Source organism: Myxocyprinus asiaticus, chromosome 8, assembly GCF_019703515.2.
Source record: "Myxocyprinus asiaticus isolate MX2 ecotype Aquarium Trade chromosome 8, UBuf_Myxa_2, whole genome shotgun sequence".
Lineage (NCBI taxonomy): Eukaryota > Metazoa > Chordata > Actinopteri > Cypriniformes > Catostomidae > Myxocyprinus > Myxocyprinus asiaticus.
In genome coordinates this window covers 4734434-4750671 of record NC_059351.1, presented here as the reverse complement: position 1 = coordinate 4750671, position 16238 = coordinate 4734434, and the positions used below count along the sequence as shown (strand labels likewise).

Sequence of the window (16238 nt, the reverse complement as noted above, 5' to 3'; positions counted from 1 at the left end):
CCTCACAAGAGGTTTTCTCAACTGGTCGATCAATCACTAGCTAGGTCCTCCCAAGCATGTACTTTCAAATGTACTTTTCTCATACAACAACAGTCTGTTTGATTTATGTACACTAGTATCAGGTAGCCTGCTTCATGCGGTATTATTTCAATCACAGTTATGGGTTTTAAGTCAAAAATATTAATTTAAATGACTGATGCAACCTGACTACATTAGGTTACACCAATGAAAGTAATTTCAAGCCCTAAAAGTAATAATTTCACAGTTTCACTTTTTACAGTGTATGTATTAATATTCTGTGCGTATTTTTATTTGTAGACTGCGGGAATGCAGAGATGACTGAAGCGGTTAACAGATTAAGAGACTGGATCACAGCTCTACATGAGAGTGGCAATCCAAGCAAGAAACTCATGTTCCAGAAGCCAGAGAAGAGTGAGTACATACACACACATGCAGTAATGCATAATAGCTGCTAATATTTGAGCTAGCTTGACAACTAATCAACTGTAACACAGACAATTTCCGTTCTCTATGTGTAGAGGTAGACACGAGTAAGGTGCCCCTCTGTAAGGACTCTCTGGGTTGGATGTTCTCCAGACTGGACACAAACTTTGACCGTCAGCTCGACCAATCAGAGCTTTCCAGCCTGAGCTCAGAGAAGAGAGATGTGTGCACTAATGACTTCCTTATGTCATGTGACCCAGACAGAGACAGGCTCATTTCCAGCCAGGAGTGGTGTTCCTGCTTTCAGAGATACCAGGGTAAACTCACACACTTTTTCACATGCTTTCAGTTAAAGTATTTCAAGAGAAACCAGTCTTCTCATACACAGCCAAACACAAGAGTTTGTTCACATACTGTACCACTGTTGTGCATGTTGCAGAAGAAACCTTCACATGTACATTGCCTAATAGGTCAGAACACATTCCAGTTAAAGAACAGTTAATTTACATGGCATCCAAACCAGACGTGATATGAGAAAATCTATCTCTTCCATTTAAATATTAGATTTTGTCCTAACCGTCGTGACTGAGATGAGCGACAGGGCATTTTGTTGATCGCTTCAGAGACGAATATAAGAGAAATTACAACATGAACTTGATAGCAATGAATGGAGCTGGTAGGGGTAATGTGTCTTCCCTCACCACTGATCTGAAATCAATGTGTTGCAGAGGCTCCCTGCCAATCAGAGATGACCAGTATCCACAAACAGCTAGCTGGGAAGAAATTGCTTGGTGAGTCCATTCCCTTGTGTGTTTTGTTTCTTTATGTAATTTCCTCACAGGCAGGAACTGTGTAATTTTTTAAATAGGAGAAGATAACTGCTCCCAATTGGATGATTAACAGAAGTTGGCGTTTCATTGAACAACCCATATTGGTCAGCAAATGATAATATCATGTATACCACCAATCTGATATACTGATATACAGTATATAAACTACTCAACTCTTTGTTTTGTGAGCTTTGAGCCAGAGAATCAACACCACAATTATCGAAATTGCCGCCGAGCTACCCACAGACTGACAACCTGTCCGAAATGGCACAAACATAAATGTAACCCACTTAAAAGTGACGTCACTATACAGAAAAGTCAACACTTATGAATACTGAGTCACTTAAAGGTGCAGTATGTAACAATCTTCATGTAATATTCGCTTTTTTTTGCCAATGTGTGAACGGCTTGTAACACAACTTAAAAAATTAGCCCTTCCCGGACTTCCTAGGTTGCCTATTAAATCCTGTAGACTGATTTTTATGCCAAGGAAGGGAAGGGAGAGGGTCGGTTTTGCCGGGAAAATCCAAAGGATGTGACGTTATGCGCGCTTCCGAGAGCCTTGCCTCAGTGCGTCTCTTCTGCTATTCAACAGCGACAACAAACTGCAACACTTGGTAACGTTATCTTAGAGATGGAATCCAGCAAACGGCCAGCTCCCAGCACAACATCAACTCCTACACAAACTCTGAGTAAGGCAAAAAAAAAAAAAAAAAAAAAAATGTATCTACTGAATCTGGTCTGGCTAAGCGGGAACGTGATCGTGGTCGAGCAAAAACTAGAGTGAACATCGGCAGGGTATTTGATTCCTGGAGGGACCTTCGTTCGGTGTTGGGGATCAAAACCGACCTTGAATTGGCGTTCTTCTTATTGGACAGGTAAGCTTACATAAGTGCAAAGCATGTGAAATATAGTGCCATAAAGATTGATCTGTGTAATTTTAGCTAACTTGATCTTGCCTGCTAACGCTGACGAATTGTAAGCTACCTCGTAACTTTCAAATAATTTCAACGATCTTCTCTTTATAGTAAAAGTCAGGTATACAGGATCAATTTAAGCAAATACGCTGGTTTGTTGATCGTAGTACAACATATGACATACAAAACATACAATAGTGCAACATAACAGTGCAACAGTAAACTGTCTGGTATAGTTCGGTAGTATGTAGCTGTATGTGTGTATCAGTATGCTATGTTAGCTGATAAGTAGTTTTAGTTTAGTCTCAAAGTTTGTAGTAAAACAATCATAACTGTGTAATTTTAATTATGCTACCTCATCTGTCAGCATGATGTCGGTGAATCACGTTCAGTCTCTTTGTTCGTTACGTCATTGTTCTGGCCGATGCTCGCTCGCGTCCCTATGGAGTGTGTGCACGAGTGCCAGCACAAGCAACAGGTAGCTGGCTGCAGTTCACTTAACGGCCACAGGTGTCATTAATAACAAGGGTTTCTGAATCTTACATACTGCACCTTTAAATATACATTCTGAGAATATTTTCCTTATATTCTTATTAGTCTATAGCCCCATAGGCTTTTAGTGAAGGGAGTGCTTTAATTAATACTGTTTCTTTATTACAAGTTCCTTTAGATTTTTTAATGGGTTGTAAAAGTTAATATTATTGCAATGGTATATACAGGTGTTTGTTTCTTTAAAAAACCTAGTGCAGACATTAAAGTTTGGTTTAAGTTCACTTGTGCAAAACGTGGTTTTTGCCATCAAGTTTCCTTTTATTGGATGTTAATTGCTTAAGACCCACCCTCACACTATTATGTGTTGTTATTGGAATTTAGAAAGTCAGTCCATCGAGACTGTGTAGAGCAGTGTTGCCAATTTAGCGAATTTGTCGCTAGATTTAGCAACTTTTTGAACCCCTTAGCGAGTAAAAGAGCCATCTAGCAACTAGCGACAATATTAGCGACTTTTGTAGTCTGCTTTAGTGACATCTGGTGACACAAAAAAACATCAGCTCTATCGTGAATGATGTCTAATTTTTCTCTGTGTTCTAGCACCCCTCTGTGTTTCAAGTAATATGACTGACCTGTATGCCATCAGGAGTTGTATTTATGTATATACGTATATTCTATAAATCGAATGGCTTACGAGCTTACGTGTTGTTGGTATTTGTTGCGACAGTCTCAACCTCAGTTCACATACATGCTCTCCATTTAGAAAAGAAAAGTCAGACTACAGCATTGGAAGAGCATTGAGAAATTATCTAGCAGGGTGAGAGAGAGAAAGAGATAGAATAGAATGGATATGTACCCCTGATCTATAATAAAGTGTAGAGATAAGTGATATGAACAGATGAGGTGTCACTGTCAAAAAGACATTGTGACACAGTAACTGGCACAAGTAATACACACTGATGGTTCAGCATCACAAAAGATACGTAAAAAAAAAAGAAGATATATTGCATATTGTCTCCAAAACAGCTCCACACGAGGCATTATAAGGCATATAGATCCATGTTTAAAAAATTTTTAAAAACCATCCCCAACACTACACTGCCAATGTTCAATAATGCAGTTTAATTACAAAACAAAATAACAAAAAATATATATAAACTAATTAATAGAAATCCCCCATTGTCTAAATGTTTGACAATTTCAATTAGTGATGGCTAAATGATTAGTAGTTAAATACTAATTGTTAAATCATTAGTTCAATAAAAACAAATATGGTTCTACACCGTAGCTCTTTACGGCAATTCATTTACATATGTAAATTTGACATCTTATGTAATAAATGACTTCATCACTTGATTTAGCTACTTCTATTGACATTTTTGCGAGCCTTGGCAATTTCCCATGAGAAATATTTGGCAACACTGTGGCAGATCGTAAAGAGATGCAATAATGCTCTGATACTGAGAACGGGTGAATTAACTGCTCAAACAAGCAAGTTATAATGTTTGTTTCATTATAAAAGTGATACTCTCTGTACAACTCTGATACAACTCTGTGGTAGAGTTGAATGTGTATGTGTCATTAGTCGGGTTTATTTCACTTTTCTGTAGCCAGAGAGACATTGCGGCTTTAAAAGCTCCAGCACGCTGGCTACCACCCCTGGAGTTTGCTAGTTCGAATCCCAGGGCGTGCTGAGTGACTCCAGCCAGGTCTCCTAAGCAACCAAATTGGCCCGGTTGTTAGGGAGGGTAGAGTCACATGGGGTAACCTCTTCGTGGTCGCTATAATGTGGTTTGTTCTCGGTGGGGCATGTGGTGAGTTGAGCGTGGATGCCGCGGCGGATGGCGTGAAGCCTCCACACACGCTATGTCTCTGTGGCAACGCACTCAACAAGTCACATGATAAGATTGACGGGTTGACAGTCTCAGACACCGGAATTGGGCATTCCAAATTGGGTGAAAAAGGGAAAAAAAAAAATTTTAAAATACAAAATATCACCAATTGTTCAGTCAAATTAGAGAACCGGAACTAACTGTCGTATAAGTAAGGAATAATTGATGACGGACTGTTGAATTGTTGAAAAATAACGCACACCCAAGGTGGTAATGCAGTCTCGACGCGCAGCGGAGTGACCATTGCACCTCGGGTGTGCATTATTTTTCAACAATTCAACTGGCCAGAGTCAATTATTCCGCTTATACCACGGTTACCACACCTTAAGACATCGTTCAGGGTTTTATCTCAAGACATTTTCTGGTTTTCATCCCTAAAACGCTCTTATGAGAGGAACTACTTTCTTCCGCCACAGATTCAGCATCTTACTTTAATACAGCTCAAGCCTTCGTTGCTAAGTCAAAAACGTCACATTAGAACTAGCAATGGAGGATTGCACTGCTTTACTCGAGGACTTACTGGAGTAATAAGGTAGTGTGTTTGAGGGATCGAAAGAGAGAAACTCAGAAAATGAGAGAGATCGCTTCTGGGATTACCTTTTTTTGTTGCAGCTCTCGTCAGAAGACGAGAACATTGCTTCAAAATTGCCAAGACGTGTGTCGCCATATTCCCGTTGTAAACCTTAATAACTTTTTTTCATCCCCACTAAGATGCAGGAGTGCGCTGACATGACGACTCTGTTTTTCTCTCACAAGTATGTTTGGGCCTTAAGTGTGTGCGTTATGCGTATAATGTGTGTCCACGAGTGTGAAAGTGTGTAAAAAGAGGGGGAGCGCGAGAGTTTTTCCCAGAGATATTTCAGATAATATAGAAAATGTTGTATTGATCAAGTGTATCCAGCTTTGATACAGCTCAAGCCTTCATTGCTAATTCAAAAACGTCATTTTAAAACTAGCAACGAAGGATGCTGATTAGGGTAAAATGCATCGAAACATTAAAAGTTATTCCGGATAATAGAAATTGTTGTATTGATCAAGTCACAGGGGTGCGGCTCTATTTGTTGGTCGCGACTCGAGTGTCAATGTGTGCATGTGCGCGCGTGCGTGTGCATGTATATGTGTAAGTGCAGGGGAGACGAGGGAGCACAATGGCTCTTTTTAACAGAAATTTAAATAAATGTAGGATATTTTAGACATTGTTTGACATTCTTAACTGATTTACTTTAACCAATGTCTTTGTTTTAACTGGTTATTTTGTGGTGATAGCCTGTAGGGTTAATGGTAGATAGCATTTTCTCCTGGTTTCCATTTAGTCATCCCATTTTCAAACTGGCCTCATAGAATGAACATTACTCTATATAAATTTTTGCAAACTGACTTGTATGTGCCGCTCTCTATGTTTCACTGCAGTTTCCTGGTGAAACGAACACTAGAGGCACTATAATAACTGTGTGCTTTTATCATTGTCACACAAATCACGAGTGCAGTTGCTGATTTTGATTTATAAAAACATATTTTTCCACTCTTTTACTCATCCCCCACTATGTTATGATATCAAAACACTTTTACTTTAATGCATGATTTGAAAAACGAAACATTTTAACAATTGTATTACAGACCCACCTACATATACACACTTATTCCTGTATGGTTAGCTTGCTTGGTAGCTCACCTGATAGAGCATTGGAGTTTGGGCTCAACAACTGCAGTTCAAGTCCAGCCAAAGACACATGAAAGTGAAAGTGGCATAGAAATGACACAAAATGACATGACTGCTTCAGTTAATGTGTGTTTTCTTTTTTTTATTCTCAATTTGCATTTGAAAACACTATCAGTTAGGGTTAGGTGTTGGTAAAGGGTAAGATGTCTGTTTTGTTAAACTCTCATTTATCTTTCCAGACACTATTGGTTAGGTTTAGAGTACAGTTTTAAATTAGGGAGGTACGTTTTACTTATTAAAACGGCCATCTAAAAACCATGTCTGGTCTCAACCTCATGTCGCTCGGATTTGGCGCCCCCCGCTGGACATTTCACTTAAAAACTGCAGCCAAACGTGTAATGAAGCACGTAATTTCAGTTTTGCAAAAACATTGCAATGCTCACGTAAATTTCAAGAGACCAGGCTTCCCATTTTAGTAATTTGTATGCACATAAAGATATCGTTAATACATTAGGAAGAAGGAAATAACAACAGTGCACACAGTAGTCCAGCAACCACGGACTGTATGTGAGCATTAGCAATCGCATTTCCTCACAAAATTAAATGACTGAAATAGCCTAATTATACATAGAGTGCACAGTGAATATGACATTTTCTTATAGCACATGTGAAGCGCTTGTACTTTGAAGTTGCTCTCTCACGCTAGTGTGGATCCAGCAAGCAGCAATCTCCTGACAGCTTTCAGTTTACAAGGCCCTGATCGCCTGCATGGGGTGTCTGAGTAACCAAGCTTTGATCCAGGTTGAAAGAATACATGCTTCAGAGGAAGATTTATGAGCAATCCACAGGAAGAAAACACTGGATTTGCACAAGTTCCGTGAGGTTCGGGAATTACATCTGTTTAAACGAGACACCCACAAATTTGCAGACGGTATATGAAGTTGAAACACACTCCTGTGCTTCTGTTGCGGCTCTGATACACAGGACAGTTAAAAGTAGATGTTGTTGCACGGCAGTCTATTATTGTAGAAACACAATGGCACGTAACAACAAAGCAAACTGTGGTTGGGCATTTACATGTCTCAGACGGCTCCTTCACATGTAAGCAGGTGATTTTCGGCACCTTCTCGGCTTTAGAAACTAATCATCCTAACAGGAAAATTTATCGGCCAATGACAAAAATTTTAATTATCAAATATTGGTCGATTTATCTGCCTCTGCGATATATTGATCAACCACTAATGTACTTACTACACTGTGAAACATCTATGTATGAAAACAGTGAAATATCCTCTGATGTTGTTACTGAAGTATTTCTCCATTGTTTATACTCTAAAATCCAAAACTCAAAATAATTTCGCAGTTTACATTGTATTAAAAAAAACCATCAAAATGTCATCCTGAGCACAGTTACAGTAAAACTAGGGTGCCAAACAGTGAGAGAAAAGCCAACAATAGTTCTATAAAAACTAGAAATCACTAGGCACACTAGGAATTTCTTTCCCTCTGTCTCTCTGAAGGTCTTGTGTTTAATTTGAGCAGGGGAATGAGATGAGGGGAAATTGGACATGAAAAGAAGGATATTTTTATGCCGTTTCTCCCCTGAGTGCAACGCACAATGACGGCTCTATGGCTTCTGGCACTGAATTATAAAAAGACAAAAAAAATCTTTTACTGTGCTGACTCTCTGGCAAGAAGCTGTTAAGTTGAAATGCAAAAAACGTGTGCAAGAGACAGAGAGAGAGATAGAGATGTCAGAGGTGACTGTTATGTTCTTTGACATTAAATATATCTTCCCTCTCTTTGTGTGAGTGTGGCTGAGACACTCTCAGTGGCTGCATATAATCTTGCCAGTAATGTTTCATGACATTAGGACTGATGCTAATGTATGTTGTATGTGCAGGTCCGTACATTCCCTCCTGTGATGAGGATGGCTTCTATAAAGCTCACCAGTGTCACGGCAGCAGTGGTCAGTGCTGGTGTGTCGATCGCTATGGAAATGAAGTTGCGGGGTCACATACACTTGGGCATGCTGACTGCGGTAAGAACGGGGACATCATATGTTACCTCAAATCTTTTGATTCATTATCTAGGAATGAGAAAATACAAATAAGTAATACAAATAATACAAAGGAGTACATCTTTTAACTGTAAAATGTTTAAAATGTTAAAGGAATTTCAAAAAATTAAAATTCTGTCTTTATTAGTACTTATTTTAAAATTATGTTCAACTCCAATGCACTACAAACCCATAAAATTTTTTCATACAACAAAAAGTACACAAAAGAGTTGTTGCACAGCTCTTGCTATACAACGATAGTTATTAATGACCAGGGGCTGTCAAGCTTCTAAAAGATAAAAAAAAAAAACAATATTAGTAGTCCATATGACCCATATTCCTAGTCTTCTGAAGCCCAGTGGCGTAGCAAAGTGTGGGCCGAAATTAGACCTAGGACCACCCAGAATATTAGAGATTGTTCTTTGACTTCAAATATATACTGTATATTTATAAAATATTAAAAAATGCATAAATTATGATTTCCAAAATTCAATTCTATGAAAGAACTGTTTGAATGAGCCACCACTCTGTTGTTAAGAAAAATTGGGTTAAAACAATTTGGGTGGTGGTGTAGTGGACTAAAGCACTGAACTGGTAATTGGAAGGTTGTTGGTTCAATCCCCACAGCCACCACTGTTGTGTCCTTGAGCAAAGCACTTAACTCCAGGTTGCTCCAGGGGGATTGTCCCTGTAATCAGGGCGCTGTAAGTCACTTTGGATAAAAGCGTCAGCTAAAATGCATAAATGTAAATAAATAAGAACATGAAGATTTACACCAGAAAGCTGTTTTAGGTGCGAAAGCTGCTGAAGAAACAAAAGTGGCGTGCATTGTGTAATGCAACAGATGCATTGCAGTACAATAGTGTGGTTTCCCTTTACATTAGACTTCAGGGTTCCCCTGACTGACTTGGGCACACACGCAAATGTGCACACTTCAAAAACATTTAAGAATGCCAATTATGCATTAACATGGACAAATATGCTGTGTTTTCTGAGAGAAACCATGTGTGTTAAAGCTTTTTCTATTAATAGCCTTTAATCTCTTAATATTTGCATGACGTTTCATAACGCCCCTTTTTGCGAATACCCCCAGAATAAGCCGTTTTCTTGAGTGCATGAAAACGTGGTCAAAGTCTTGACAGAATGAAAGATATATATGGAATGAAAGATATAGAAGCTTCAACGAAGTCAAAAGATGTCCACACAGTAAAATAACAAGAAGCTTCTAACCACAGGAGGAACTACAGTTTTGGGAAACACCAAATTGTTGAACTATGTTTGTAACGATGGAACTTGCAACCCTATTTCGCTAACGATGCTTTTGAGAAACAGGCTCTTGAGATTTAAATCAACAAAACCTATGTTCCTACCCTAAACCTTAAACCTAAACCTAACCGATAATGTCATAAAAGCAAATGTGACATAAAATAAACAAATGCTGTGACACTGTTTATTTTCGATTCACATGTCAGATCAAATGCTCTTCGGACTTATACCACAGTCCTTTCCATCACACATACAACACTATCAGTTGAGCTACTACGCAACTTGCTTGCACTCGAATAAGCTTGTAAATGTAGTTGGTTAATGCAAACATTAAAATGTATTGCCTTTCAAGTCATGCGCTATAGTAAACGTGTTTTGATGTTATAAAATATAATTGTGTGAGGAACAGAGCGAAAAGTATGTATTTATGAACTGATAATCTGCCATTTACTTGTGATTTATGTGAAAGTGAAAAAAAGTCATTGTTGAAGCGCCTCTAGTGTTTATTTAACCAGGAAACTGCTGTGATATGTACAACGAGCCACTTAAAAATAATTCTGCAAAAATGGTATAGTAACGTGATTCTACAAGACCAGGTGCCTTTCCCAAAAGCACTGTTATCCAACTATGGTTGCAAGTTCCATCATTACCAACATAGTTCAATGATTCTGTGATTCCTGAAACTGTATTTCCAATGAACATTCACAAACAGCATCGCAAAGTTGTGTGGTTGGAACAACAGCTCTTTACCTGTGGTAGAAGCATAGTTTCTTGTTGGTTTGCTGTGTGGACATCATTTCACTTCTCTGAGGCTTCTGTATCTTTCATTCTGTCAAGACTTTGACCATGTTGACATGCATTTTTACATTTACGTTTATTCATTTGACAGTTTATCCAAAGCGACTTACAAAAGAGGAATACATTATAAGCGAATCATCTTTAGGAGACAGTGGTACGAGAAGTGCTGCATAATGAAGTTTCACTAGCATCAGAATAGTAGTATTCAAGACAGATTAAAGTGCAACAAGATTTTTTTTTTTTTTTTTTTTTTTTTTGGTGACTGGTTAAGTGCTCATGGAAAAGATGTTTTGTTAGCCATTTTCTATGACAGAAAGTGAGTCAGCTTCACAGATGGAGTTGGGAAGGTCATTCCACCAACGTGGTAAGATGAAACTGAAAGTCCGGGAAAGTGTTTTGGTGCCTCTTTGTGTTGGTACAACAAGGCGCCATTCCTTAGCCGACTGCAGCCTTCTGGTGGGAACATAGCTCTGCAGAAATGATTTTAGGTATGCTGGAGCAGATCCAGTAACTGTTCTGTATTCCAGCATCAGAGCCTTGAATTTGATACATGCATCAACCGGCAGCCAGTGAAGAGAGACAAGGAGTGGTGTAACATGCGCTCTCTTTGGTTCATTAAAGATCAGACATGCTGCTGCATTCTGGATCATTTGCAGGGGTCTAATTGCGCATGCAGGGAGGCCTGCAATGAGAGCGTTACAGTAGTCCAGCCTAGTTATGACAAGTGACTGAACAAGAAGTTGTGTGGCATGTTCAGAGAGGAAGGGTCTTATCTTTCTGATATTGTAGAGTGTAAATCTACATGATCGTGCTGTCTTTGAGATGTGGTCTGTAAAATTTAGTTGATTATCGATGGTTACCCCTAGATTTCTGACCGTTTTGGAAGGTGTTACTGTAGTTGATCCCAGCTGATGATGATGTTATGTTCAATAGCAGGGTTGGCTGGAAAGACAAGGAGCTTAGTCTTGGCTGGGTTAAGTTGCAGGTGGTGTTCCTTCATCCAGGCCGAGATGTCTGCCAAACAGGCAGAGATTTGAGCAGTCACCATGGTGTCGTTGGGTTGGAAAGACAAGTAGAGCTGTTTGACTTTGGTGTAGCAGTTGTAAGAGAAACCATGTGCCTGAATGATGGGTCCCAGTGATGTTGTGTATATAGAGTAGAGAAGTAGCCCAAGCACTGAGCCCTGAGGTACCTCTCCATGCTACCTTTAAGGACCTACCTGAGAGATAGGAATTAAACCAGTCAAGCACAGTTCCTGTGATGCCCAGAGTAGAGAGGGTGGAGAGTAGGATCTGATGGTTGACTGTGTCAAAGGCTGCAGAAAGGTCCAGTAGAATCAGGACGGATGATCTGGATCCAGCTCTCGCCTGTCTCAGCGACTCAGTGACAGACAGCAGGGTAGTCTTGGTGGAGTGTCCACTTTTGAAGCCTGACTGATTGTCATCCAGCAGCTTGTTCTGTGAGAGATAGGCAGAGATCTGATTGAAAACTGCCCTTTCAAGTGTTTTCGCCATGAATGGGATGAGAGAGACTGGTCTGTAGTGTTGTACTTGAGTGGGGTTAAATGCAGGTTTTTTCTGCAGCGGGGTTACTCGAGCCTGCTTAAATGTAGTGGGGAAAATGCCTGTAAGTAGAGATGTGTTAATTATGTGTATAAGTGCAGGTAGGATGGATGAGAGATGGCCTGGAGAAGGTGAGAAGGAATGGGGTCAAGGGAACAGGTGGCGGGGTGGTTGGAGAGGAGGAGTTTAGAGACCTCAGTGTCAGTCAGAGGAGAGAACATAGAGACAGAAGAGCTGCATACAGGAGGGGGGTGTTTGAGAGGGTGTGGTGCTGAGAATGTATTGCTGATGGCTGTAACCTTATTAGTAAAAAATGTGGCGAAGACATCTGCTGTCAGTGATATTTCAGGTGGTGGAGAGGGAGGACAGAGAAGTGTGTTAAATGTTCTAAACAAGCTGCAAGTGTCTGTGGTGCTGTTGATCTTGTTCTGGTAATAGGAAGTTTTTGCAGATTTAACGTTATCTGAAAAAGTTGCAAGCAGAGACTGATACTTACCCAGATCTGCTGTATCTTTAGATTTCTGCCATCTCCTCTCAGCAGCCCTGAGGTCACTCTGATGTTCACAAAGGATGTCAGAGAGCCATGGGCTGGATGGTGTCATATGCGCTGGCCTAGAGGAGAGAGGACAGATGCTGTCTAGACAGTTTGTTAAAGTAGAGCTTAATGTGTGGAAAATAAGTTTTGTGTGGGAAGAGAGGTAGAGACAGCAGTGGAAAGGCGTGAGGTTGAAAGAGAACGGAGGTTACGGTAAAAGGAAACCAAAGGCGGAGTCTGTTTTAATATAGATGGGAGAGTGATGTTGAATTGAACAAAGTAGTGATCAGAGGCATGTTAAGGAGTAACAAGAATATTTGAGTTGGTACAATTACGTGTAAAAATTAGGTCCAGCTGGTTGCCCAATCTGTGAGTTGCTGTTGTGCTTATTCTTTCCAAGTCAAACGAGGCCAGAAGAGCATGAAGATCAGTGGCCTGGGGCTTGTCTTGGTGTATGTTGAAATCTCCAAGCACCGCAAATGGCCTACTATTTTCAGCGAAGGAGGACAGCAGGACATCCAGCTCCTCAAGAAAGTTTGCCAGCTGACCTGGAGGGCGATAGATGACAACAGCATGGATTTTTGTGGGTTGCATTGTAGTAATAGCATGGAATTCAAAAGAAGTATTGTTTCATAGAGAGGAGTGTGGTTAAAATGTCCAGTTGTTTTAAATGAGCAAACCGGTCCCCCACCCCTACCGGTGAGTCGAGGGGTGTGAGAGAAGGAGAAGTTGTTGGAGAGAGCAGCGGGTGTTGCTGTTTCTGTCAGCGCAAGGATGCTGAGGGTGGAATGTGTGGCGAAGGCTGGAATGAAGTCAGCTTTGTTCACAGCTGACTGGCAGTTCCAGAGTCCCACTAAAAAGAGAGCGGAGCAGGCGCTTATGTGCAGAGTGGCCGTATGTTGTGTTGGTTGCATTGTGTCCTGCATCTATCGTGTAAACTCTCTGTAACAGATAACAGGGATGTGCTTTAGGGCACATGTTATTCATGAAGAAGACATATTCTAATGTAGAAGGAAAATATAAGAGAATAAATACAATTAAATATACTTAAGTGCTATGGTGAGTGGCGCCTTGTCGGTGTCCTTGCTCGGTGGACTCGCACAGGTAGACTCACTGGTCTTTACACAAGTAGGTCTTCACACGAGGAGGGCTTTACACGAGGGCTACCAATTCCGCTGCCACTTCCATGTCAGCATTCACGTCAAATATATACACAACGCAACTGCAGACTCCTGTAGATAAATCGCTTTCTATTTGCATTTAAGAAAATGTCTTTCTCCGGGGTTTTGCAGAAAGCGACGTTCTAAAACATAAAGTAAATGCAAATGCAGCCATTTAAAGGGTTCATGACATGAGGAATCAAAGTTTCCTTGATCTTTTAACATATAAGAGGTCACTGTGTCATAAAAACATACTGTAAGTTTCAGAACTCAAAACTTCCTCCTCACTGTAAAAAGAGTATTTGTTGAAACCAAGCTGCCAAAACGCCACGTTCTCTACTTCCTCCACATGTGTATACTACACTGTAGTACACATTCACATCTGACTGCCTCAACAATAACATATCAATGCGACAGCTCCAATGTAAGTATTGCCACCTTGTGGACCCACTAATTAGTGGAAATAACTTCTCGAGCACCTGCGTTCAGTTACAAAATCATGCCGCACACATTTAGTGCTCAAGCACCCTGCCTTATGACAAAATTTGCATCATGCATCCTGTACACATACGCCTGGCATTCACATCTGACCGAAGTATACTTTGGGCTTAAGTAAATAATGAGTAAATACTAACAGAATTTTAAAATTTGGGTGAATCTTTCAAAGTCCTAGAATTAAAACAGCTATCATTTTCCCCTTTAGCAATGGAGGCTTCTGGAGATTTTGGCAGTGGTGACTCTCTGCTCACAGACGATGAGAATGGTGATGCTGTAAATGATGAAGAGGATATGGGAGATGATGAGGATGAATATGATCAAGTTGATGATGAGAATGGATACCTGTCATAGTCCGTTTTTCATTTTTAACTTTCAGAAAAATTCAAAAGAAGGAACCAAATAAAAGAAAAACGGACTTTCATTTGGTCTAAAAGCACGTTTCTAGGTGACCTTGGCAGAATACAGTACTAACATTACTAAAGGATTCATCTGCCCCTGTGCTGTATAACATTTGTATAGAATTAATATCAACATTTGATAACCACGTTTCTTTTTTTTTTTCTTTTTTTTTTTAATCATCCAAAGTGAAGAAGTGTATTGACAGACCTTGGAATTCAGGAATTCAGAAGTAGGTTTGGTGAGCGTTTTAACCGATTAATGAGGGTTTATTGTTTGCACTGATAAACATGCACAAACACACACATACACATATAAAATACATGCTTATACACACCTGAAGGCATGATTCCATGAGAAGCTCTCTTACTTTGAATTCTCACTCCATAACTCTTGAAATTAAGGATGTGATTTTTACAGGCATGAAGGGTAAATGCAGATTGTCTCCTGTTTTTCATGATTTTGCTATTAGGGACAAAATATGACCCCTTTTCACACATTTTCTCTCATTTTAACAACAGTTAAAACAATGCTACATTATCACAAACCTACACTAATTAATCCTGGGTTTTAATCAGCAGAATTTATAATCACTAATAAAGATTGCAGGTAAACTACTTGATTAGCCAAAATGAATCAGTATTTGATTTGTAAAGGGGGGACATTCTAGAGTATTAATATGTTTGGAATGGTTCAGACACAGCCTGGAGTGTCAATGTTATGAGAGGAAACATGGATAATACACACTCACACATGCATACGCACACTGATCTTGACATCGTTTTGGCAGTCCTTGGGCATGAGGTGCCTTTGACGCAACATGAAGTAATGGAGGAAATAGAGAGGTCTGGAGAAAGAAAGAGTGATATATTTAGAATGTACTGAAGAACTCTTGACTGCCATATGAAGCTTAATGAATGGAGAGGTGTTTTCTCTTTGTTGTTTTGGTCTATAGGAGAAAGTCGACATGTTAGGTAGTTTGCGTATGTTACTGTCGACAACAAATCGTACAATAGATGCTGCTGCTGTCACTTATTCTCCTTGTCTCTCTCAGTGCTTCTGCATTTCTGTCAGACTTTTTGTTTTCGAAATGTGCATACTGTATGACAATGCAGATTTCCTTCTATGGACATTGTTGTGTTTTCTGAAAAAAAATAATAATAATTTGAGTTATTCGGTCAAATGAGTTAATGATGATAATCTATTAGAGAGGTCAAAGAAACAACCTTTATCAGTGTTGTCATCTGTCCAGCTGTTGTCATAGAGATAACACTTTTTTGGTTTGTTTGTTTTTTACAGTATACATTAATTAGTATATCATTTGCTGAAATAAAGTTATACAGACCAAAACTGAGTTATTCTTAATTCTGTGTGAATGTGCCTATGTGTACGTGCATTTGTGCATGTAAGAGTGTTTGTGAGATATGGTCTGGTTAATGCTGCATTTTATTTAAACACAATTTTTATATTTTTTGTTCCAGAATTTCTCATTAGTACACACACTCTCTCGAAGGCACGCAAAATGGGCTATCTGAGGGGTTGGGCACTTGTTTAATCATTCAAACATAATCAAATGCCTATCACTTAAAGGGGTAGTTCACCCAAAAATGAAAATTCCCTCATCATTTACACACCCTAATGCCATCCCGGATGTGTATGACTTTCTTTCTTCTGCAGAACACAAACAAAGATTTTTAGAAGAATTTCTCAGCTCTATTGGTCCATACAATGT

The 16238-nt window shown here is 39.6% G+C and overlaps 1 protein-coding gene across 2 annotated transcripts in view; it reads left to right on the top strand.

Moving 5' to 3' along the window:
* The window catches only part of LOC127444497 (testican-3-like), a 42739-nt gene extending 27315 nt beyond the window's left edge, over positions 1-15424 (top strand). For both annotated transcript variants that reach the window (XM_051703872.1, XM_051703871.1), the window contains 5 exons: positions 319-432; positions 540-761; positions 1173-1235; positions 8136-8273; positions 14316-15424. In XM_051703872.1, coding sequence (XP_051559832.1) covers positions 319-432; positions 540-761; positions 1173-1235; positions 8136-8273; positions 14316-14461 — 683 coding nt within the window. In that variant the 3' untranslated portion in view covers positions 14462-15424. The remainder of the gene's footprint in view (positions 1-318; positions 433-539; positions 762-1172; positions 1236-8135; positions 8274-14315) is intronic.
* Positions 15425-16238: the final 814 nt, after the last annotated feature.